At 47.8% G+C, this 25,574-nt stretch overlaps 1 protein-coding gene across 1 annotated transcript in view; it reads left to right on the forward strand.

Annotated features, from left to right (window-relative positions):
- UBASH3B (ubiquitin associated and SH3 domain containing B) overlaps positions 1 to 25,574 on the forward strand; it is a 151,183-nt gene that overhangs the window by 115,383 nt on the left and 10,226 nt on the right. Inside the window, exons 3-11 of the mRNA XM_061146237.1 lie at positions 115 to 301; positions 1,801 to 1,999; positions 5,476 to 5,645; positions 10,756 to 10,964; positions 14,617 to 14,749; positions 17,164 to 17,284; positions 18,101 to 18,223; positions 19,542 to 19,634; positions 20,863 to 21,007. Coding sequence (XP_061002220.1) covers positions 115 to 301; positions 1,801 to 1,999; positions 5,476 to 5,645; positions 10,756 to 10,964; positions 14,617 to 14,749; positions 17,164 to 17,284; positions 18,101 to 18,223; positions 19,542 to 19,634; positions 20,863 to 21,007 — 1,380 coding nt within the window. The remainder of the gene's footprint in view (positions 1 to 114; positions 302 to 1,800; positions 2,000 to 5,475; positions 5,646 to 10,755; positions 10,965 to 14,616; positions 14,750 to 17,163; positions 17,285 to 18,100; positions 18,224 to 19,541; positions 19,635 to 20,862; positions 21,008 to 25,574) is intronic.

Raw genomic sequence — 25,574 nt, forward strand, 5'->3', positions numbered from 1 at the left:
CGCTTGTAGTGTGTGATTGGTGGAGGCTGCAAAGGATGGATCTTGATTTCGGTTCTCCCTTGGCTTCCATGGTCCTCAAGTGAGGCCGGCCCGGCCCCCCTGTCTCTCTGGCAGGTTGTTCTCCCACGTCGGCGACCCCTTCCTGGATGACCCCCTGCCCCGGGAGTACGTCCTCTACCTCCGCCCCACCGGCCCCTTAGCGCAGAAGCTCTCCGACTTCTGGCAGCAGTCGAAGCAGATCTGCGGCAAGAACAAGGCGCACAACATCTTCCCCCACATCACCCTCTGCCAGTTCTTCATGGTGAGCCACAGCCCCCACCCCAGGGTGCCTGCATCCCTCAGGCCCCGAGGGACTGGATCAAAGCTGGGAGCCTCACAGGATGTTGGCAGAAACAGTCATGACTCCAGAGCGGAATGAACCTTGGGGGAATCAGTGAGGTCAGCTGCTCACCCCAGTCGTCTTCCTCTCTTTATTTTGAGGACGGGTTGTGCTATGCAGCATGCAGGATCTTACTTATCCCATCAGGGATTGAACCTGCACCCCCTGCAACAGAGGTGCAGATTCTTTACCACCGGACCACCAGGAAAGTCCCTTGTCCTCTTTCTAATATCTGCCAATGCCCGGGAGCACACCGGGTCTGGTGTAGCATTGTGGTGACCTTGTGCTCCTCAGGACCCAGGGGACAAGCCTGACCCACTGTGTGACCCACAGTTCTGGCAGCCATGAGGGGAATGGGTTCTCTAACCTGGCTTCCCCCTGTCGATCGTCTCCCTCCCCTCTGACAAAGAAAGAGCAGGCGTTAGAAAGCTGGGGATGAGAAATGTAGTCTATAGACGGGGAAGTGACTCTGGCCTCCTGCACACTGTCTACAGGTTTTGCCATGCTAGAGGTCTTTCTAGAAATGGAAGGAGATACCTTTCTCCTGACATTGTTACCTGACCCATAATTCTAGCCTCATGAAGCTTAGGTAGTGACTGAATTAAATCCCTCTCATTCCAGTAAATGTAAACACATTTCTTCCCCTTTGGTTCTCTGCAGAGACGGAGAATAACAGATGTATCCAGCTATAGTCACGATTAGGCAGAATGATCACACTTTAAGACAATATGTTTTTCTAATATTTTGGGTGGTTTTTCCAGAATCTCATTCATATTCTCCATCCCCCACGCCCTTTTATAGGTGAAAATATGTTCCTAACACCTTGTCTTTCACCATTCACGCTGAAAATTAAAATGATGATCATTTCCTCTTAGTCACCCAGGATCTTTCTCAAAAAACACGTGGAGTTTTAGACACTCTTGTTCTTTCTTCCAGCGCTCGGGGGGTGGGGGTGTAGGAGGAGGAAGATGTCACAGCTCTTGGAGCCTCATTCTCCCCCAGTATTGTGGGGTTGAGGTGGCATCAGCTTTGGATCATTTAGGCTGAAGAGAAAAGGCGCAGATGATGCCGAACAGTAGAGAAAATACAGCAACTTACCGCGGGGTGCTGCGCGCTCTCCTGGCGTGGCCCTCACGCTCCGTTTCTGCTAGACCAGCCCTACTGCATTCTGGTGGGGCTCAGAGCACAGCATGGAGGGAGGGAGCGGGGCGGTGGTCCATTGCCCTGGTTTAGTCTACCCACTGAATAATCCGTCTCCAGATAACTGGGAGGCTGCGGGTCTTCTCCCTCCTTGCAGACAGGAGCAATGGTTCCAGGGCTGCCTCCTCAGCCCCCAGTATTGGGCAGAGGATACAAAAGTTAAGTAGCGGCAGACACCACCCCTTGTCTTTGAAAGAAGCCTCTTGTTTCCCCCCCACCAGTGTGAGGACAGCAAGGTGGACGCCCTGGGGGAGGCCCTGCAGACCACCGTCAGCCGCTGGAAATGCAAGTTCTCAGCCCCACTGCCCCTGGAGCTCTACACCTCCTCCAACTTCATCGGCCTCTTCGTGAAGGAAGACAGTGCAGAGGTCCTCAAGAAGTTTGCTGCCGACTTCGCAGCAGAAGCTGCCTCCAAAACTGGTGAGCCTCCAGCTGCCAGGCCAGCCAGCCCTGGGAATCAGGAAGTCAGGAAGGAAGGGGACAGAAAGTGATGGTGGAGTCGGGAGGTCCCACAGGAGTGGGCAGAATGTGACCAAGAACACAGCCGTTCCCTGCAGAACCCACACCTCTTGCCCCTTTGAAAAGCATTCAACTGCAGTTCTGCTGACCTCCTTGAGAGCAGGTGATGACACCCATGTTGAAGGCACGCAGATGACTGTTCCTATTGATCTGTAAGTGTGTTCCTTTACAGCCCCCCATCGGCTCTCGGCTGCTCCCTTCAGTTCAGGAACCTTTTGCTTTTTTTTTTTTTTTGCCTGCACCTCTTAGCTTTAGGGATCTTAGTTCCCCACTGGGGATGGAACCCAGGCCACAACAGTGACAGCACCGAGTCCTAACCACTGGACCGCCAGGGCATTCCCAAGGAGCCTTTTCCTCCTTCCAACCCCCCTCATAGGCAGGCGTTTATCTGGGTTGCCCCGTCCCCTCCAGGAGGACTGAGGCCTTTGTTCAGGAGGTCGCACGGCCCAGAGAGGAGAGGGGAACCCCTTAGCATCCAGTAATAAATCCACTGAGCCGATGACACCTTTCATTCGACTAGCTGAAACCCAGTAGACAAGCCCCAGACATTGCTCCTTCACGATGCCACGTGCTCTTTGCCTGGAAGGCCTCAGTTCAAGCCAGCAACCAAGGTTTACTGTCAAAGGAGGTCTACTGTCAAAGGCATGAGCTTGGAGGGGTGCTCAGGATGTGTATCGACTCAACAGCAGAACAGCAGGCAGCAGAGAGAGGGGTCAGAGGCCAAGGTTTGCAAAGCCTTCCCGGGTGACTGAGGTGCCCACAGCTCACTGAGCTCCAAAGGGGCTTCGCCTGCGATGGGACGGACAGACAGACAGACGGTGGGGGAGTCTGCTCACTGCCTTTAGAATGGAATCACAGTCAGCAGGTATTTATTGGGCACCTACCATGTGTCTCTCTGTGCAGAATGCAGCAGGGAAGAAGCAGTGGCTTCTCCCAGCAGAGGCATGCTTGGGAAACCCCATTCGTGTAGTGAGAGCTGTGAGGAGAGGAAGGTCACCCCAGGAAGGCGTCGATCTGCCAGACAGGCATAGGGCCCTGCATGAGGGCAGCAAAGCACAGGCAGGAAGGAGCAGGCTGTTTGCAGGGGCAGCAGGGGGGCAGCACCCTGACCAGAGCCAAGGCCGTGTGTGTGTGCCCACCGGGGTCCCGGGTGTTGAGTGCGGAGCTGGCAGAGCCCCACCGTCTACTCCTTGGGCTCCTGGCCTTTGGCCTCCACCTCACGGGCCCATGTCCCTAGCTGCTGTTTTCATCCCCAGCTCAGGCCCTTTTGGGCCTCCCTGGTAGCTCAGCTGGTAAAGAATCCGCCTGCAGTGTGGGAGACCTGGGTTTGATCCCTGGGTTGGGAAGATCCCCTGGAGAAAAGGGAATGGCTACCCACTTCAGTATTCTGGGCTGGAGAATCCCATGGACAGAGGAACCTGGTGGGCTACAGTCCATGGGGTCGCAAAGAGTCAGAAACAACTGAGCGACTTTCACTTCAGGCCCTTTTGCTCAGGGTCCTTTAGCAGAAAATCTCCAAACAGGGCCCAGGATTCCAGGAAGAGTGTGGTGAGGGCCCAGACTCAGCGAGGGACTCAGAGTCCCTCTGCGCTCTCAGAGGGATCCGGGCCCTTCAGTCACCTCTGTGTGCTGGGAACTGGGTCTTCTTAGACCCCTACCCCACGCCCTCACTCCCCAGGGCTCATCTCTTCTGACTTGGGTGGAGCCTGCTGGCTTCACAGACGCTTAATATTTCAGACAAATGGCATCATCGGCAGCTTATTTCCTGTTCCCATCCCTCCATCTCAGGGAAACGACTCTTTTTCATCCCACAGTAGCTGTTGTCAAAACCACTAAAACTCCCACAAGAACCAAGTCTGCTGTTGTAGCCACAAAACCCCAGTCCCTCCCGAATGAGTAAACCAGGTCTCAGCCTGGACGCGGCTGATTTATAAAGCGCATATAGTGGGCCCTTGGTGGCTTTCCTGCCAGGAATGGGGCAAACCAGCTCCCTCCCAAATGCCTGAGCCATCTCCCCAAGAACGGGCTTGCCAGGCTGGCATCTCGGTCCTGGTGCTGCCCCCTGGTGGTGACTCAGAGAACTGGCTGGCCCTGCCTCAGCCATTGGCCCAGACTGGACAGGTCTTTAGAACTTGTGCCCTGGTATTCAGAGGTGTGGCAGACCCAGATTCCAGCAGTGAGTGAGTAGATGAAGTGTCATCCTTCATCCTTGGTGGTTTAGGGAGATTCATTTGTGTGTATTCACTCATTTAACAAATACCGAAAGTCCACAGGGGTGCTGCTGAGCAAGGGAGGAGGAGGGGTGCTTTCAATATACAAACAAGACACAGAGCCGTCATCTCAGGGGCTTTTACACCAGAGATTCACAGTGCAGTATAACAGAAAAAGTACTCAAAGCCACCGACCCAGGGACAATCCCCTGGTTGGCGAACTAACTCCCGCATGCCACACAGCATGGCCAAAAACCCCCAGAGACCCAAATCTACTTCCATCTCTGTGTGACTAGAGCAAGCCCCTTGATTTCTGGAATTCCCTTCTGTTGTGTCTTCTTCAGTGTTCTAGCTTGGACAGTAAATGACTCTCCCCAGCTGAAAGACGCATATGAAAGACAAAAGCCATTGCCTTGTGTAGATAGGCTGGTTTGGTTTTTCAGGGTGTCTTAGATAGCCTGCATACTTGAAGCCTGTGGGTGTCGGGTGATTCTGCGCACGCACACACATACACACACACACACACACCCTGGTACACTTGGCAGTTTCTGGAGTCATGTGTGTTTGTCACAACTTTGGGGGTGCTACTGACATCTGATGGGTGGGGGCTAGGAAGGCAGCTAAAGACCCAATAATGTGCAAGACATCCCTGCTACAAAGAATAACCTGGTCCAAAATGACATTGAGAAACCCTGTTTTAAACTTTGAAAGTAATCCATCTCCCCCCACCCCCCATTTCTCCATCAGAGCCACTCAGAAGCTAAGAGACTTGATTTCAAAATGAAGACAATTCGGCTTTGGGAGTCGCAGGATGACAAAATTTGCTCCATACTTAGCTCATCCCTTTAGGTCTTGATGTCCTCACCTGAATGGTGGGGCCAGTGATACTCATCTGGATTTGTTGTGAGCAGCCAGCAATCAAAACGATTGCCTCTCAGCTGATCCAGAAAAGCCAGACACGTGGCTGTTTCTCTCTTGGACTGTGGGTTGTTACATCCCCACCCACTCTTATTCAGCTGCTGTGAAGGAGAGAAACAGCTTTTGTCTGACCGAGGGGCTCCCTCCCCTACTTGTTGGGAAGCAGTTTTATCAGGGCACCATTCTGTGTTCTCCCTCATGTCTCCACCATTGCAATGCACCAACTGCCTGTCTCCTCCCTTCCTCTAGAAGTGCACGTGGAACCCCACAAAAAGCAGCTGCACGTGACCCTGGCTTACCACTTCCAAGCCAGCCACCTGCCCACCCTGGAGAAGCTCGCCCAGAACATCGACGTCAAACTCGGGTGTGACTGGGTGGCCACCATATTCTCCCGGGATATCCGATTTGCTAACCACGAGGTAACATCTCACTGGGGTTCCTGCCCCTGCCGGGGGTGCCAGGTGCCTTCAGCACCAGCAGCACTGGCTGCTGGGGGAGACGGACACCCGAGGAACGCAGTGGGGCCAGCACTGGACCAGGAGTCAGCCGGCCTGGGATTTCATCCAGGCGCTGGCTAGCTCACTGGGAATCTGTAAGCGTGCATCTCTCGTCTCTAGGTCCCAAGTGGCTGAGCTGTGTAATATTCCCCACTGTTCTGTCTGCCCTGCCAACCTTACTGGAATAGTATAGAAATGAAACAGGAGAACAGATAGAAAAGCATGTCGGTAAATTTTAAAATATTCTATCTGTTCACGGGATTAATAGGTAGAAGACATCACCCTGATCTTAGGTGAGAAAGATACCTAAATACAAAAGAAAATCTGTGAACACATAGTTAACAGTATTTGTTCTGGCATGCAGGTTACCCTGGAACATACTAAAATTTTAAAATGTCCTCTCCTCAAGGAGTCTGAGTCCAGTGGGGAAGAGAGAACAGATGCATATGAAATAAAGGCATGGACCAAATATCAGGAGAGTGTGTGCATCACATAGGAGGCATAAGAGTGACAGGTGGAACCACTGGCATGGTGCTATCATCCTTCTTTTGAGGGAACCCACATTGCTTTCCAGGATCAGCATGTGCCACCTCTAAAGAGTCTTGCTGTCCTTTTTCTCCTGAAAGAGAAGCTGAGACACAGGGATTCAGTGACTGGTCCAAAGCTAAAGAGCAACTCAGGACCAGAACCAAAGCCAAAAGCCAGAGGTTCTGATCAGTAAAGATGGGCAACCCACCTAAAAAGAGACCACAGAGCCTGCAAAAATTGTCCTCCGGTTTAACTACATTTGTGAAACATAATTAATTTCCTAGTTTTTCAGCAGCAAAAGAACTGATATTTTTGTTTATATAGACTTTTAATATCCTTTAGACATTTTTTAAAAAATTATGAAGAGATTCAGGGTCTAGGTCAGGCGACCTCATTGTTGATTTGAATGTGGTGGGGAGACCCAGCCCGTGATTGAGGTCCATGGGGTCTGAGAGGGTCAGGGATGTGCAACTTTGTCTGGCTCTGCTGATGGGCCCGTCACATCCTCCTTCCAAGTCATTCGATGCAAGTTTCTGTAAAGACACAGCAAAGAGACTGGGCTTAGCCTTCCTTCAAAATTCTGACATTTCCTGGACTTGCTTAGTGTGAGCCCTAAATAGAACAAAAGAGGTGTGGCTGAATGGATTCCTTCCGAGGGCAGGGGAAAAACTGTCAAAGGTGGTGTGCCAATGGGCTGTGAGAAGTCACCTTTCTAAGCGAAGGGAGGTGGTGACGGAATTTTCCAAGGAGTATCTTCTAATCAACACTGCCCTCCAGTTAACTCAGAGGGTAATTGCTTTTCTGCCTGACCCACATTCTGCTCAATTGGCACCGAGGGAATGAGGCAGCTAGTGCCCACAGGAATTATTTTCTAAAAATAACATGGCCTCTTTTTATCTCTTATTTGTAAAAGCTCATTTATTACTGTTCCTCCTGATCAAGCTCTCCCTCCAGGGTCACCTGGCTTTACCTGAGCCCCCTGCATATATAAACTTCACCTTGCCTTCTACCTCCTCCTGTGCTCAGGAGGCAGGATTGAGTGATCGGTCCAGTGAGGTAACAGATGTCCAGAGAAGGCGAGTGGTTTAGGCAAGGACAGTCAGCAGGTGATGCTTAGGAATCCTCCGAGATCTCACCCCTCCGCTGTTCGGGTGCTGACTTCCTGTGGGCTCGCAAGTGCCTGCTTTGCTTCACACCATCTTGTCCACATTCGGTATGCCATGCTAGTTTTATGTGCCAAGCGCTGGAAATCTAGAGGAAGGACGGAGTTCTAGAAAAAGCATAGATTTTGGAGTCTGGCACACATGGCTTCAAATCCTGACTCCCTATTTTAGCAGTAGTTAGATTCGCTTTTGCAACTTCTAGACAGTAACCCAATCCTTAGTTCTCATGTGTGCAAGAGAGTGATGACATTTTGCTAGAGTATTGGCATGGACTAGAGGCCCTCCCATAAGAGAGGTTGCAGCAACAACAACAAAATTGCCACAGCTGTAAAAAAGGGCTTCAAAGGCAAAGAGGGTCAGTTCCTATCATCACGAAGGGCTGTGCCTGCCCTTCCTGGGGTAACAAACTTTGAGTTTAGTCCCCAAGTAGGAAGGGAGGAAAACATACTTCAAATAGACTCAAGAATTCTTACAAGTAGATGCTAGGCCTAAGAGAGTAAGTATCATGTAGGACAAAACTTGGAGAAGGGAATGGCAACCCACTCTGGTATCCTTGCCTAGAGAATCCCATGGGCAGAGGAGCCTGGTGGGCTACAGTCCATGGACTTGCAGAGTCAGACACAACTGAGTGACTAACACTTTCAGGACAAAACTAGGCAGTGTGTCCTGAGATCTCCCAAACTCGGGCTGGCTTTTGCATGCCATGTGCTTTCGGTGAGCAGGAAAGAACTATGGGGACCTGAGTAGCGGTTATGATTTGAGATTTGCTGCAGTACCTTGATTTTCTTTATCGCTTATCCAGTAAATCAAGGCTCCTTGTTGTCCAACTGCTGTCTGCCCAGGAGTTGTCCCCTCTGCTCCTTTCTGTGCCTCGACCTCCCTGGGATCTCCTAGAGCCACAAGACTCACCCCCAAGTGAAAGGAGGGATGAGATCTTCTCTGTCATTTGTGAGTTTCTCAAAGAAAAGGCCCGCTGCTGAGTCAAAGGCATCATTACCCAAGACTGCTGCGCTTGAGCATCTAAGGAACCTGAGTTTAGACTTGTTCCCCGTGACTCGGTCCCTCTCTCCACCCTGTTCCAGGAAAAGAAGCATTCCTTTTGGTGTCTCATCACATACCTAGCTTAGAGATTTAAGTGGTTGGTTGTGAGTTTTTTTTCTTTTTCCTTAAGCTGTTTTTTTAACAACCCAGCAAAAGAACCTTCCTGGTTCATTTGGAAATGTGGTTTGAGTGTGTATGTGGCAGAGAAGTGGGGAGGCGACGAGATGGAAGAAGATCTAGAGCCAATAGATGCTGGAGTGAGGATTCAGAGAGGAATAACCTAAATAACCTAACCCTAAATAAAAGGGATGTCAGAAATCCCGTGGGGCAGTTGAGTTCTGTGCATTATCACATTCATTCTCTGGGGGAAAACATCATTTTTACTGCCTCCTCTCATTAGAGATTTCCAGAAAGAAATTGTTTATGACATGTTCTGATGGATCATCTTGACCCTAGGGAGCTGATTAGCTCACAGGCCTACCTAGCATAGGCTTTGGGGGTTAGCATCAGCTCGACAGAAAGATAACCCCTTGAAAACAAGGTGTTATGGTTAGAAATAATAGAATAGAAATAATTATGTCTCTTCTGTGTACCAGAGTCCTCAGGAGTTTTGGAGTTCTCTTCAGTTCAGTTCAGTCGCTCAGTCGTGTCCGACTCTTTGCGACCCCATGAAGCGCAGCACGCCAGGCCTCTCTGTCCATCACCAACTCCCAGAGATTACTCAAACTCATGTCCATCGAGTCAGTGATGCCATCCAGCCATCTCATCCTCTGTCGTCCCCTTCTCCTCCTGCCCCCAATCCCTCCCAGCATCAGGGTCTTTTCGATTGATTCAGCTCTTCGCATCAGGTGGCCAAAGTATTGGAGTTTCAGCTTCAGCATCAGTCCTTCCAATGAACACCCAGGACTGATCTCCTTTAGGATGGACTGGTTGGATCTCCTTGCAGTCCAAGGGACTCTCAAGAGTCTTCTCCAACACCACAGTTTAAAAGCATCAATTCTTCGGTGCTCAGCTTTTTTCACAGTCCAACTCTCACATCCATACATGACCACTGGAAAAACCATAGCCTTGACTAGACGGACCTTTGTTTTCTTAGGTTGTCTCATTTAACTTTTATAGTCCAAGTATTATTTTACAGATGAGAAAATGAAATGTTAGCCACTCAGTCGTGTCCAACTCTTTGCAGTCCCATGGACTGTAGCCCACCAGGTTCGTCTGTCCATGGGATTCTCCAACCAAGAATACTGGAGTGGGTTCCCATGCCCTCCTCCAAGGGATCTTCTTGACCCAGAGTTTGAACCCAGATCTCCAGCATTGCAGGTAGATTCTTTACCGTCTGAGCCACCAGGGAAGCCCCTGCAGATGAGAAAAAACAGAGGCCAAACAAAGTTAAAAACCCGTATGTGGAAACCAGAATACTTAGCCTTCCTCTAGTGGCTTCAGGATTGAAGGAAAAGCTGATAAAACAGCTCCGTCTTAGTGTCCCCTTATGAAACACACAGAAAAATATTTTCCTTAGTATTGAGGTCTTCTGCTGTTAACAGAAAAGTAGCAAAATATTAATAGATGTTTTCCAAAGTATCTTCATACCTCTGCCTGTGATATTTCTGTACCAGAAAAGGAGGCAAAATATGGAATAAATCAGACAAGTGACATGACCTGAGGTTGGCCCGAGGGGCTTTTTCTGAGCCCAGAGAGGGAACACGTGGTCTCCACCTGTTGACTGACAGGAGCTGGTTACACACAGGACACTGATGGCTGTGAAAGATATTTTTCTTTTGAGGTCTTTGCTAAACATGGAGGTTTAAAGAAAGCTCTTTGTAGGCAGGACCATGTCTTATTTGAGCCGCTCAGTTACATGGAGAGGAGATCACTTTGCCCCCAAAGCCTTCATAGCGGAGTCTCTCATCTGGTTGTTGGTGACATTGCATGAAGGCTCCTTTCCACGAGCTGTGTGTCCAGGGTGTCTTACGGCATCGACCTGGCAGACAGCAGGGAAGACGAGGTCCAAACCCGTCTGTAAAGCAGTTTACTGGAGAACCTACGAGTTTCCATATGAATTTCTACAAGCCATGTCTTTTGACGCAAAGCTATGCTTGAAGGAAAGTCTGGAACCAGCCAGAAGCAGTAGCACACCCTGAGAGGAGAAGAAATGCCTTCTGACCTGAATCCAGATCTACTCGGAGCCTGCAGACCCCAGAGGTGCCTGTGAACAAAAGCAGAGCACATAGGCGGGCCCTGAGGTGCTCAGCAGAGCTGGTCAGGTGTGGGCCTCACGCCTCCCTCTCCTCCTTTTCCAGACATTACAGGTGATCTACCCATACACCCCACAGAACGACGACGAGCTGGAGCTGGTCCCCGGGGACTTCATCTTCATGTCGCCCATGGAGCAGACCAGCACCAGCGAGGGCTGGATCTATGGCACGTCCCTGACCACGGGCTGCTCCGGACTCCTGCCGGAGAACTACATCACCAAGGCTGACGAGTGCAGCACCTGGATCTTTCACGGGTGAGCCCATGCCAGGTTCTCGGAGGTGGCGGGACACGCGGGGCAGCAGGAGCAGCACGTGGAGTCCAGCGCTCTTGGTCCCAGACCTTCAGAGCTGGGCATGGGAAAAGTGGGAGACGGCATGGCCTGCTTCACCCCGCCCGCCCCGCCGGCTGGAACATCTGTCAGAGTTCTCGATCAGAGACTAAACAGGCTGCTCACGGAACATCTCTTCTGGCCTCAGTGCATCATCCTACCCCTGAGTCTTTATGGCTTTGGGGCTTCTGTCCACTTTGTCCTGGGTCATTGCACAGACTCCCCAGAGAAGCAGGACAGATTCCATTCCCACTATGCCTGCCAGCCAGTAGTCAACAGATTTGCCAAGGTCAGGGGACCTAACCACCTGAGCCAGTCCTCAGACCTGGCACGTGAATGCCTAGATGACAGAGACCATTTCTATGGAATTGGGTAACCTCCAGAGCCTGAGAAAGGCAGGAGGGCCCTTCCCCACCCAGGTCTTCTGTGGAGTGATAGTTTTCCAGCCACGCTTCACTCCTGCTTTGCCCCCAGACCAGGCTGCTCCCACGTTGAGAGTGGCCTCTGTTGTATGGCCAGCTTTGTCCTGATAGGTGCCTTTTGCTCCTCTTTTATGTTTCTTAATCCGAGACGTTCAAAGCCAGCCCTTCCCTGGTGCATTTGGGCATCAGGCCAGGGTGTGCGTGCTGGTTTGTTTCCCTCCCTCTTGTTCTTGCCATGTGCCAATGTGGCTGAGAGCCGGAAGCTCTGAACACCAGCTGCATGGTGTGTAACGTTGTTATTACTGTCATAAAAGAGAAGCAGAGACGGGCAATTTCACTGAGTGTTTTGCCTAAAGGGAGAAAAGAAAAGACAGTCCCCTCCCCTGATTAGCAGCGGGCAGACCACAAACCCGATGATGTGAAAGAGTATCTTCTTCCCTAATAACCCTCCCCAGTAAGCCTCCCTCTTCCTTCCCACCCCCACCCCATGAACATCCGGCATTTTGTAGCTCAGAATGGAAGGTCAAAGCTACCTCGTGTTCCCCAGACCTTTGCTTCTTCAGAAACGTTTCTAAGTTGGGTTTCCAAAGTCACCATTGTTTTCTGTTCAGTTGGTTGGAATTTTTTTTGGCCATGCCATGTAGCATGTGGGATCGAACTCATGCCCCGCTGCCTTGGAAGCTCAAAGTCTTAACCCCTGGGCCGCCAGGGGAGTGCCCAAAGTAACCATTTTGTCCCTATAAAAAAATAAGTGAAGCACAATATTCATGAAGAAACATAATCAAAAGATGATTTGATGATATCCAGCTCCCAGATCATTCTTACCAGTAGGGCTCACTGTGGAAGGATAGCATGTAGAGGAATTTTTGCTGACCCAGTTCAGGTCTCTGCATGCAGACCGCTCTTGCCAGAGTTAGAGCTCAGCTGAAGCAGGGGGCAGCCTCGGTGACCTCAGTCCATGGATCCCAGGGAGGCCAGTGTATCACCTCCCTTTATTTTGGGAACTATGTCTGCAATTTCACTATCAGCTTCCACAGCCAACCCAGCTGAGAGTGGGGAAATACTAATGTATTAGGTGTTAGGGTGCCATAATTAAGAATTTGAGTTTTTATTCCAGTAGTCTCGGATTCAAATCCTGATTCTCCCACGCACCAGCTGTGTGACCTTGGCCAAGTTGCATGACCTCTCTGAGCCTCAGTTTGCTAATCTATGAAATGAAGATAACAATTGCATTTCCCTCATAGGTATCTGTGAACACTGCTTCTTAGGGATCAGTGCCATGTATAAAACAGCACTGGGTCTAAAACATCCATTAGCTTTATGGTTATTCTTTTCCTCTAACTTGTCTTTCCTGGTCCTCTCTTACATGCTCACCAAATCAGATGTCCCTTCCACTGCAGTGATCCTATAGAAGAGCAGTGCTTTCCTGTTTACCCCAGAAGTGGAAATGATTCAGAGAGGCTATCAGTCTTGTTTCAGCCCTAATCCCAGGTAGCCTGGGGGAGGGAGAGTCACAGGGCTCCTCAAGTAGGACCTGCTGACTTGCTGAGAAGTTGCAGGGGGGGATTCCAGCATCAGGTAGGGACTTGAGGGGTCAGCGACCCTTCACGACTCTTCTTCCTCTGTCCTTCTCAAGTGTTCTGAGTCCCTCCTAAGGAAATACTTTCCTACCACCTTTGTGAGAGCACCTCGCCTGGCTCTGAGCATCTCCAGACACATGTCAGTCAGTTGGCGGAAGCCTCTGCGTTGGAGTGGGCTAACCAGTCCTCCTCCTCGGCTGACCCCCAGGTCTGATGTGTCCTTGGGAGGTGTTTCCATGGTAATTACGGGTGTCAGGTACATCGTCCTCTCTACTCTGCACCTCATCGGACTGTGGTCTGACTGGAACTGTTAGCCTCACGCTGTCTCAGGGAGTTGGGGCCTCTGATCCCAGTGACGCCTGAGAAGAGGAGGAGGCCGGCAGTCTCCTTGCCAACTGAGCTGAAGGAGAAGGGATCCTGTCAGTGTCTTCACAGCTGTAATACAGAGCAGAAATCAGGAAACATGTACAGGCACGATGTCAGGATGATTCCACAGATCCAGACGTTTCAGGCCCTGGAGCTTTGATGAATCAGACAGTAAAACTGAATTTTCTTTAACTCTCTGATGTTTAGGAGGGTCTCAGTTTAAAATGAAAGCAGCCAGTCTGAGACTGAGTGGCACAATATTTCCTTTGAAATAACAACAACAAAAAGAATAACCGGAAAGCTAACGGCTGTGTTAGACTTAGAGCTGTTCTGTACATATGGAACTTTACGCTGATTATAAAGCAGCAAGAAATCTAAAATTAAAATGTTCTCCCTTGACGCCACCCAGTGATGCAGGAGGAACTGTCCGTCGCATTTGCCTGACAACCATATTTGAATTGCAGTGTTTTATTAGATAAAGCTTTTTGGGAGCTTTGCTAATCAGAATAATTTAAACATGGCATGATCTGCTGCCTGTCTTTCAGCAAGACCTCTTTGGGGGGCTTCTGTAGTCAGTGTTACATCCAGAAATAAGAACTCTTGGCTCATAGCTCCACACAGCTGGTGAGAACGGTGTCCTCTGGAAAAATGCTGTATTTAGTCCTCCTATTGGAGGTGTGATTGAGACGGAGAGGGGTTTGGAGATGAAAGGTGGTGGCATAGGGGGTGATGGCCAGGGACTTCTGTGGCTTCACTCGGAGCCACAGGCAAAGTGGTGGGGAGGGTCAGAACCTTCCCTCTCCTTTGTCAGTTCAGATGTAAATCACCGTGGAAAAGATTAAAGGCAGCAGGAATTGTTTATTTCTTTAGAGCCAGAAAAAGCTGGAAACAATGGTACAGAATTGATACCTCATTATTCTGCAGCACGCCTCTGGTGCCAGCCAGGCCCGTGGCCCCCGAATAAGCACAGCATCGGAGGCCCCGGCCCTGCCCAGAGGGATGGACACGTCTGTTCCAAGCACGGAAATCCATCCACCCCTGATTTATTAACCGTAAGACTTCAGTATGAAACAGGGCGTTCCTCATAAAAATATCCAATCACTGTGTTGTGTACTCGAAACTCATATAATATTGTCAATTATACTTCAATGAGAAAATTTCAAAAAGATGTTCCTCCTCAGTTAACATCTTCCTTGTCTCCCTCCGCAGCTCTTACTCCATCTTAAACACATCCTCTTCCAACGCGCTCTCGTTTGGGGACGGCATCCTGGAGAGGCGGCAGTATGAGGACCAGGGCCTGGGGGACTCGACGCCCCTCACCATCATCTGCCAGCCCACCCAGGTAGGGCTGACCACCAGGGCCACGTCCTCAACTCTGCTCAGGAGTCACTGAGCACCGTTTTTTTTTTTTTAACAAAGGATGAGGCACTGACTTCTCTGTCCTGAAAGGGTTACCAATCTCTCAGGACACACGATCCTAAAAGATAGACAAAAATTTAAGAATAAGAAGAGTCAGATGGGTGGTGCTGACAATGATGACCAGCTTCTGGGTCTAGACTACTAAGGAAGACTGCTCCGCAGAGCAAGGGACGTGTTATCTATAAAGAAGTAACACAGTGGACCCTTGAACAACCCAGGCGTTAGGAGTGCCAAACCTCCAAGCGGTAGAAAATCTAACTGTAACCAGAGCTGGCCCTCCATCTACCCAGTTTGGTACCCTCATATCCACCATTCTGCAACCTCAGATTCAACACTCTGTGGATCCTAGAGTACTGTAGTATTTACTTTGGAAAAAAAAAAAAAGCTGTGTATTAGTTGGACCCCATGCAGTTCAAACCCAAGTTGTTCAAGGGTCACCTGAAATATCTATCTCACAGGGTATTGTGAAGATTAAAGGAAATAAGAATACGGTTCTTAGTACAGTATTTGGCACATAGTGAATGTTCCGTGTATGTCTGATATTTGCCAAAAAGTTTGCATAATGGGGGAGTGGGGGGAGGGGGTTTTGGGTTTTAAAAGAACTTTTTATTTTTGAGTAGAGCCAGTTAACAATGTGATAGTTTCAGGTGGACAGCAAAGGGACTCAGCTATCCAAATACATGTATCCATTCTCCTCCAAATCCCCCTCCCATCCAGGCTGCCACATGACATTGAGCAGCGTTCCCTGTGCTAATACAGTAGGTCCTTGTTGGTTACCCAGTTTAAATACAGCAGAGTGTTCACATCCATCCCAAGGGCTTCCCGGGTGGTGCTGGTAGTAGAGGACCTGCCTGCCAATGCAGGAGATGTGAGAGATGTGGGTTCTGTCCCTGGGTCGGGAAGAGCCCCGGGAGGAGGAAATGGCAACCCACTCCAGTGTTCTTGCCTGGAGAATCCCATGGACAGAGGAGCCTGGCGGGCTTCAGTCCATGGGGTCACACACAGTCGGACACGACTTAAGTGACTTAGAGCCCACACGCACACATCCATCCCGAACTCCCTAACTATCCCCTCCCTACATTGTTCCTCCTGGCAACCATAAGTTTGTTCTCTTAAGTCTGTGTGTCTGTTTTCTCTTTCATCTGTTTTCTTTTGTAAATAAGTTCACTTGTATCATTTCTTTTCAGATTCCACATATAAGGGATGTCATACCATATTTCTCCTTCTCTGTCTGACTGACCAGTTAGTATGACAATCTCTCTGGGTCCATCCATGTTGTGGCAAATGACATTATTTCATTTTTTTTAATGGACGAGTAACTTTCTATTGTGTATGTGTACCATATCTTTATCCATTCCAGGGGCAGGGTGGTTTTGAACAGTAGAGATTAATACAAAGCCAGTTGAAAGTTCAAGTGTGTTAGGGAACAAGAGACTGGCTGACATTGGCTGGAGTCCGGAACTTGAGTTAGGAAGCAGTAGGAGAGGCAGTGGGAAAGACCACACCACCATCCCACAAACCAACCTTGCCAGGGCAACAGGAAGCACGTGTAAAGTGTGTGTACTGTACTGGCCAATGCCAAGTCCACAGGAGTTGGCAGCCCCTGAGGAAACTGGCAAGAGCTGCCTCCATCAGAAAGAAGAAATCCAGAAACATCCGTAAGGATCCATCCAGCAGTGATGGAAACCAGGGTCATTCAGACAAGCCTTTGACTGGACTTGCCGATTTCATCACCCAGAGGTAGCTGCTGTCCTCCCCGAGCCATTTCCAGGAACACCATCATGCAGGCAGCCAGACAACAGAGCCTAACCTGTGATTAGAACTGGCAAAGCAGGACCTTCTGGCTGGAGGAGACTATGGACCACGTGGCCTTACCACCATGTGGTGGAGATGAGGCAGGGGTATCCGTGGTAACGAAAGTTCTCGCCTCCTGAAGAGCCTGATGAAGCATCTCCGTAGGGGAAGAAGCTGTCCTCTAGATGGCGTCTCTCCATACCGGCCAGTTGTGCCTCTGAGCTGTAACTCAGGTTGTCTTCTGTTCAGCAGGAGCCAGGTGTCACGCCTATGAACAGCAACCGTGACGGTACAACCACTTTCATAACCCTTCTGCAGTTCATCTCATTTAAGCCTCAGAATAGCTCTCGAGGTCAGTAGATGAGGCTTACTGCCCCCATCTTATAGACAGGCCAGCTTAAATCCAGGGTACTTAAGGGGCTTATTCCAATCAAACGTTAGTGAGACTTATTCTAGAGTCCAGCTCACCCAGCACCCAGCCCTGAGACATGTCTACTTCCTTGTATGCCCCCACCCTCACCTACAGCCTTTGTTTGTCCACAGCCTCTGAGGATCAGCAGCCAGCCTGGCCCTCAGAAGAGATGCCTCTTCGTGTGTCGGCATGGTGAGAGGATGGATGTCGTGTTTGGGAAGTACTGGCTGTCCCAGTGCTTCGATGCCAAAGGTGAGTGGTTGGTTGGTCTGCTTAGCACTGGCATACCTCTCATGGCCTCTAGGGGGCAGAGTCAAGCTACATTTATCTAGATGGAGTCATTGTGTTGTAGAAAATGCCTCTCACCTGTTACACTGTGAGTCCTTCCTGATAGTCTGGAGTGTTAGACTGGAGGTGAGGACACCTCTCTCTCACCTATCAACTGGGACACCATGGACCAAAAAAGGCAGATGTCTTGCCCACAGCCATAGGACAGAGGCAGATGCAGGTGTCCTGATTCCATGTCCAGAACTCCCTCTAGTAAGTTACCCTGGCTCATTTGGTTCCATTTTCATTTGTCTAAGATAGGCTTGCATCTCAGAGAATCTGACCTGCTTTGGAGTGTCTGGTTGTTACTTTCACTTAAAAACCATCTCTTGGGACCTTCCCTGCTGGTCCAGTGGTGAAGACTGTGCCTGCCAAATGCAGGAGCTGGAAGTTGGGTCCATGGTCCACGAACTGAGATCCCAGATGCCTGTGGCCAAAAAAAACCCCACAAAATGTAAAACAGAAGCAATACTGTAACAAATTCAGTAAAGACTTTAAAAAGAAAAAAGAATACTAGTTATTTAAGAAAAAAAAGGCTTACCTCTTGTCACTTTTGTCAGCAGAACGGAAGCATGGATTTGAAGACACTCTGCCAAAGAAAGAGTATCAGTATTTTCTAGAGAGCTCAGTTCAGTCTCTTTGGCCGAAAGGGAATGGAAGTGGAGGGGCCAGCAGGATCAGCATTAGAACTCCGAAGGAAACGAGAAACTCACGTCGCCTTGGTCTGACATTTCTTTCCAGGCCGCTACATACGCACCAACCTGAACATGCCTCACAGCTTACCTCAGCGGAGCGGCGGTTTCCGGGATTACGAGAAAGACGCTCCAATCACAGTGTTTGGATGTATGCAAGCCAGACTCGTGGGTAAGTGTCCTGGAGTGACCACACAGCCTTTCCTGGCTACTTCTTCCAAAGACTGGCTCCGGTGGATATGCCAAGGACACTGCCTATGGCTCTCCTACAATTACTGCATTTCCTCAATTCAAGAGAGATTTATTAAGTAACCATTAGGTTCAGGGCACTGGGTTGGTTTACCAAAGTGAACAAGGTATGATCCCTACGGAGGGGTGTGTGGCCTAGTGATGGGGCAAGGTCAGGCTCAGCGTGGCAGGTAGGTCAGCTTCTTGCGTGCGGGTGAAAAGGAGGCACTCAGGGGTGGCTGATAGTATAGAAGCCAATCAGTCTCCAGGATGCTCAGCTCTCTGCAGGTCTGGTCCTTACCCGCCACACAGAGCCAGCAGCCTTGTCCCATTCAGTCATTTAACACACAAGGATTGATCACTTACCTTGTGCAAGGCACTATACTAGGTATTAGGGATCTAAGCATGAGTCCCTACCCTCAGGCAAGCTTGTAAGTGGATGAATATCAGAGAGAGTGCTTTACTCAAGAATGCAACTATGAACAAAATGTTACGGGAGCACAAAAGAAGACATAAGCCCAGAAGAGAGTATAAGTTAGCAGGAGGGCGGGAAGGCATCTCAGTGGGAGGATCAGCATCAAGTCTTAGACGTGAGAAGCAGCATCTAGAGTACGGAGGAAATAAGCCGTCTTGTTTCTAGAGCATCGATTGTGAGCAGAGACTGGTGGGCTGGAGACACAAAAGTTTGTGGAAGACTTTGACCACCATGGAAAGGTGTTTGGACTTCATCCAGGAGAGAAAGATGGGCATTTCACTGCTTGTCAGGACCAGAGAGACAGAAAGCGAAAGACAAGAAGGGGTGTGTCCCTTGGTCTTCCATAGAAATAACTGGGCAGGAGAATTTTTGAAAATGAGACTGGGACTTCCCTGATTAAGATTGTTTAAGATTCCACTTGCCAGTGCAGGAGATACAGGTTCAACCCTGATCCAGGAAGATCCCACAGGCTGCGGAGCAATTACGCCCATGCGCCGCAGCTATTGAGCTTGTGCTCTAGAGCCCGTGCTCCACAAGAGAAGCCACTGCAGCTAGAAGCCTGACCAGTGCAACTAGAGAAAAGCCCGAGCAGCAACGAAGACCCAGCACAGCCAAAAATCAATCAATAAGTTAAACAGAAAATGAGACTGAAACTGCTGGCCCCACGTGAGCCCCCACCTGAGAAGAGAGGTTTGCAGGGTCTCCCTGGCACCCTCTCTTCCACACTGAGAGTCATGCTGAAGCTGTGTAAATTATCAGATTGATTCTTCTCTGGTTTCCTTTGCAGGGGAAGCCTTACTGGAGAGTAACACCATCATCGACCACGTCTATTGCTCCCCATCTCTGCGCTGCGTCCAGACTGCATACAACATCTTGAAAGGTGAGATTTGATGAAGGTCAGCTAGTCCACCCCTCCGTCTCCAGGCAACCCAACACTTGCTAATAAATTACCCTAGACTCAGGGGAACATCAGCCAATTGAAAGTTTTGAATTTGAGATGTTTAGCGATGATACTTTCAGAAGATTACTTTGCAGAAGTCCCAAAATCATACTCTGGCAGCAGAAGCAAGATGAAGAGAATATACAGATAATGTTTTTCTTGAAAATCTAAAGCCCTCTTCAGTGAATTGCAGGCTTGTAAAATGTTGCTGTCTGGCAATGATTTAGAGCCTGCAGAGCGTGATTTTTTTTTTTTGACACTAAAACAAATTGTCTCCTCCCACTCTGCTCTGTCTGCTTCTCCTTAGCAGCAGTAGTTCTCCTAGGTGTCTGGAAACACGAATCATCCTTGTTTTAGTTGATTGGAGTAACTTCAAAAAGCACCATTGTTACATAAAGATAACCAGCTTTTGCCCTAAAATCCACAGAAGCCTGTGGTACAGGAATCTCCATTCTCATCTCACTGAAAAGAAAAACTAGAAGAAACAGGCTTGACTGTTTACTTGTACCAAACAACAAATAAGCCACAAATAGCTGAGGCAACAAGGAAATTACACTATATTTGAGATGTCTATTCGTTTACCTTAAGTAAGCCAGAATGCCACTATGTATTCAAATGCGTTATCTATTACATTTGCACAGAAAAACTGGACTAAATGCAATACAAAGAGTTAAATAGAGCCAGTTTCTACTCTAAGAACAATCACACTATCATAAAAGACAGGAGTTGTGCACTGGCCTTGGCAAATATTCACCACTCGATTTTCTAGTAAAGAAAATTAATATATGATATGCAAATATAATGTAAGCTATTATAATGAATGCTAAGAATTTCTGAAGTTTCTTGATAACATCTTGGAACTTTAGAAAGAATTATAGTCACAGAGCTGTACAAACTTTACAAATAATGATTTTTTTAAAAATCAGAAACCATTCAGAGTGCGCATACATCCTCATGGTGTCACCAGAATATTATACTCATGTGTTTATGATACACAGCCATGAAAAACCCTTGTCTGAACCTGCATGCTTCTACGCATCTTTAAGCTATATATAGCATCCAACAGGAAAGAGAAGATTTATCAGAATTTTTATAACAAGTTGGTCTCTAATTCACTTTTCCAATGAGAACATAGTTGTACTTTGTTCTTCTTCATTTTATCTCTAAGGTTTACAACAGGAAAATCACTTGAAGATCCGAGTGGAGCCTGGCTTATTTGAGTGGACAAAATGGGTTGCTGGGAACACCTTACCTGCGTGGATACCTCCATCAGAGCTAGCCGCAGCCAACCTGAGTGTTGATACAACCTACAGGTAACTAAAACCGCTCTTTCCCTGAGGTCAGTGTGGAAGTACTCTTCACCAGGTCAGGCTGAGTAAGGACATGAAGGACCGGATGTAGCCCATAGACAGTTGTCCATATTGGTGGAGGTCAAGCTACAGTTTAAAAAAAAAACAAAAAATTGGAGAAAGTCAACATTCCCTTGTATTTGGCATTATTATGGAGTATCTCTTCCTCCAGCACACATTCACTAGGGTTTTCTGATTTTACTGCATCTATTTCAATGGCTAATAAAACCACCTGCAGTGCCAGAAGCACACACCAGCTAATGATCAAGCAGTTCAGAAGCTTGTTGGGGAATAAGCGAAACTGCGGTGCCTTGACTTGGATTGTCACTTTTGATTTTTCAAAGTACTTTTAATTATCTTTATTTGTTACCGCCATAATCCCAGGATGGCAGCAAGCCACTCTCATATATGAGAGAGCTCAGTGACCTCTGAAAGCTACCCATGTAGTGGACACATCTGACAATAATAACTTACATTTATTGATCATTTTCTTCATTTCAAGCACTGTGTAATCAGCTTTATAGTAGTCCTTTGTTTTTTCCATTAGACTGTTATTGAAAAGAAATATTTGTAGGTTGTAACATAATTATATTAACCATCAGAAATCCACTCAGTGCTTCTTAGTGACGCGATAGAAAAGGCTTTTTGTGTTATTACATGACTTAGTGACTAAACAATTACAACAAGCCATATTTTAACTATTTTTAATAAGCAATGAGATTTTCTTCACCCCTGTATTTGGTTTAAATATTTTTGTTAGTTGTTATCATTACCTTGTTGGTCTGAAGGAAAGTTTCAGGCTGAGTGTAAGAAAAAAAGAAATCCGCTCAAGCCTTTGTAAAATGTCTTGAGGAAGGATAGATACTTACCACCATTCAGTTCAGTTGTGTTCGACTCTCTGTGACCCCATGAACCGCAGCAAGTCAGGCTTCCCTGTCCATCACCAACTCCCAGAGTTCACCCAAACCCATGTCCATCGAGTCGGTGATGCCATCCAACCATCTCATCCTCTGTCGTCTCCTTCTCCTCCTACCCTCAATCTTTCCCAGCATCAAAGTCTTTTCAAATGAGTCAGCTCTTTGCATCAGGTGGCCAACCGTGGGGAATTAAGTTCATAGTTCTTAAGACAGAATTTGGAACAATTCTTGACTAATCCAAGTAGAGCTTTCTTCCTTGTGACATCCCATGACCTTTCACTTCAAATACTTACCCAAACCTCAAAGCAATGTGACTTTCTGGCTAAGGTCTGAGAGGGTTATCTTTTCTTCCATCCTCATTTTTGGCTCTGCAAAGACCTCAGGTAACCCCCTTCATTGATAAATATGAGGAATGAGCATTCCTCAGAAATAGGATTAAATCAATCAATCAGATCCCCTACTGAAATAATTCACATTTTGTCCTGTCTACACTATGGCCACTATCTTCCTGTTCCTTGGGGAAACAGCAGTAAATTACTACCCCCATGCCAACAGCCATCATCCCTATGCCCTGGAAAGAGCAGGTTACTGCCAACAAGGGTGAAGTGACTTTGCTCAGGCACCACCCAGCCTTTCCCAGGCCAGCTGTGTCTTCAGTCCATCCCCCCCTTAAGTGCATCCTACAGTTCTTCCAAGCTTACTCACACATACCCCATCAGTAATATGAACAGAAGGATGAATGCCAACCTTGGGGTCAGGACATGGTTCACATTCCAGGTTTTTTTTTCCTCTACAGAAAATCGAAATGTAACTATTTTGTGTTTGGGAGAGGGGAGTGAGGCTAAGCATCTAATTCTAAAAATTAGTTGTGAAATTCACCCATCAAGCACGTGAGAGGCACCTTCCCTAGAGTCGATTTCCCTCTGAAAGTAATTATGTCAAGTGAGCAGTTCTTTTAAAGCAAGTAGTGGTACCCAGATGATTGAACAAGCACGGTGATGGGCAGAGAGGCAAGGACCAATAGCCAGAGTATTGTAAGTCAAGCAGGCACGGCTTATAGATCCATATCACTTTGAACAGGAGGGAGGAGATGCTAAAAGGTGGATTCAGGCTGGTAACTAATATACAAGCCTCGTCCATGGGTAACAAGACCCGTCTGAGTGTAGAAAGCTGCCCCAGTGGAGCTGGGTGGGAAGCACCAAGACAGAAAAAACGAAATACACGCCAGTTGGATGGGGCTTTAGAACAGGACCCTGATGACTGGGGGAGGCAACAGAAAGGTGGTGTGGAGTATTTAGATCTGGAGTATTAGAGGAACCAGTCAGATGTTGGTGTGGGACTCAGGGCAGAAGCCTGCTCTTCTAGGCTGGGGAGTAGAGAGTGTGCCAGGAAGGATACTACCCGAGTACCCAGAGGTCTGGGCTCCAGTCTAGGTCGTGGTTGGAGACCCGCCTGACTCTGAGAACAGCACGTGGGTCCTGCAGATGCGGCTGAGGGGGGTGAGAAAGCTGTGACGGTTCCATCTTCATCAGGGCCCATTCAAACATGGAAGCCACTCACAGGTGCAACTTCAAGGCAAGAACTGACCACCAGGAACTGGATCCCAGCAGCTCCCAGCTCTCCACTTACACAAGTCGTGAACATTACCATGTGGTTTCCCCTGCAGTGACTCCTGGGCCATACAAAGAGGCCTTTTGTCAAGAGTGCTGGGGGCATTCCTGGGAGACCAGGTGATGTAAATGGTAATGGAACTGGATGAGAAGGAAGGAGGAGAAGAAAGACTGCCTCTGAACAGCAAGGCATATCCCTAGTGAGCATCATGTTTCTCCCTATTCCCCAGGGTGTCATGAGATTCAGAAGGTTGTTTCCTAGGAGAGAGATGCTTGCTATGAGAATGTTATTTAACTGAGAGCAGGTTTCCTTCAAATGGAACAGCATCCTTCCTCTCCAGACAGTAAACCCAAGTTCACAGAAGGGTAGTTTTGAGGAGGACACTGTCAGAAGCCATCCAGGGTAGCGAATAACTTTATCAAGTTCAGTCTCAGGTTCAAGTCCCTGCTCTTAAGAGTTCTAATGATGTAAACAAGTCATCTGTAGCCTCTCCAAACCTTCTTTTTGTCATCCACAAACTCAGAATTTGCAGAAGTGTTGCTAGGTGGGATATGTTCAAAGAACACAGGTGCTCCGCACAGCCTGACACGTGGGAACCTCTCAGTAAGTCTTAGCAGCAGCAGTGCCTGCTGATGAAGATGCCATGAGCACTCGCTTCAAGAACACACTAGCTCCTCCGTGCACCAAAGACAAGGAAGCAGAAAATGTCGTATAGTTGTACTTTACAAAAACAAGATAAACATCTCATAGCCCAGAAAACTAAACAGTAAAGAAAGGTGGAAGCAGACACAAGTGACTGGGATTTAAGACATTCAGGGTCGCCAGGATCAGAGGGCCCTACTTGGAACACCCTTTTGTATGCTATGTGCATTGTGTCATAACTATCATTTACGTCAATAGCCTACTCACCCCAAACACACAAACTGGGTTCTCCTCATCTTTATGTTCTCTGGGCTTCTCCTAGGACCAGGTATGTGGTCTCTGTTAAAACTAAGAAAGAAAAGGAAAGATTGGTGAAGGGTTATTAGCTCACAAACCCAATGAACCCAACATCTGTTTTTAAAACCTATCCTTAACAACTTCCCAACTCATTTTATGAGACTAGCATTACCCTGATAGCGGATAAGAATACTGTAAGAAAAAAGTACTACAGATCAATACTCTCAACAAAACAGTAGCAAACCAAATTCAACAGCACATCAGAAAGATCACATACCATGATTAAGTGGGGTTTATCCCTGGGGTGCAAAGATGGTTCAATATGTAAAAATTAATAAATAAGATATATACCACATTGAGTAGAATAAAAATTATATGATCATCTCAGTAGAGAAAAGGCATTTGACAAAATATATCATCTTTTCATGATAAAAATGTTCAACAGATTGTGTACAGAAGGAACATATGTAAACATAATAAAAACCATATATGGCAAGCCTACAGCTAACACACTCAACAGTGAAAGATTGAAAGCTTTCCCTTAAGATCAGGAACAAGACAAGGATGGCCACTCTCACCACTGCTATTTAACATAGTTCTGGAAGTTCTAGCCAGAGCAGTTAGGCAAGATAAATAAAAGACATGCAAGTTGGAAAGAAACAAAACTCTATTTGCAGATGATGTGATGTTATATATACAAAATCCTAGAACTGTCAGAACTAATCAACAAATTCAGTGAAGTTGCAGGATACAAAATCAACATACAGAAGTCAGTGATGCACAAAAGGAAATTCAGAATGTATCAAAGACCTAAATGTAAAGCCAGACACTATAACACTCTTAGAGGAAAACACAGGCAGACATTCTTTGACACAAATCTCAGCAATATCTTTTTTAATCCACCTCCTGGAATAATGAAAATAAAAACAGAATAAGATGTGATACATATATACAATGGAATATTACTCGACCATAAAAAGAAAATGATGCCATTTGCAGCAACATGGATGGACCTAGAGATTATCATACTAAGTGAAACTCCTCTGTCTGTGGGTTTCCCAGGC

Source organism: Dama dama, chromosome 1, assembly GCF_033118175.1.
Source record: "Dama dama isolate Ldn47 chromosome 1, ASM3311817v1, whole genome shotgun sequence".
NCBI classification, from domain to species: Eukaryota; Metazoa; Chordata; class Mammalia; order Artiodactyla; family Cervidae; genus Dama; species Dama dama.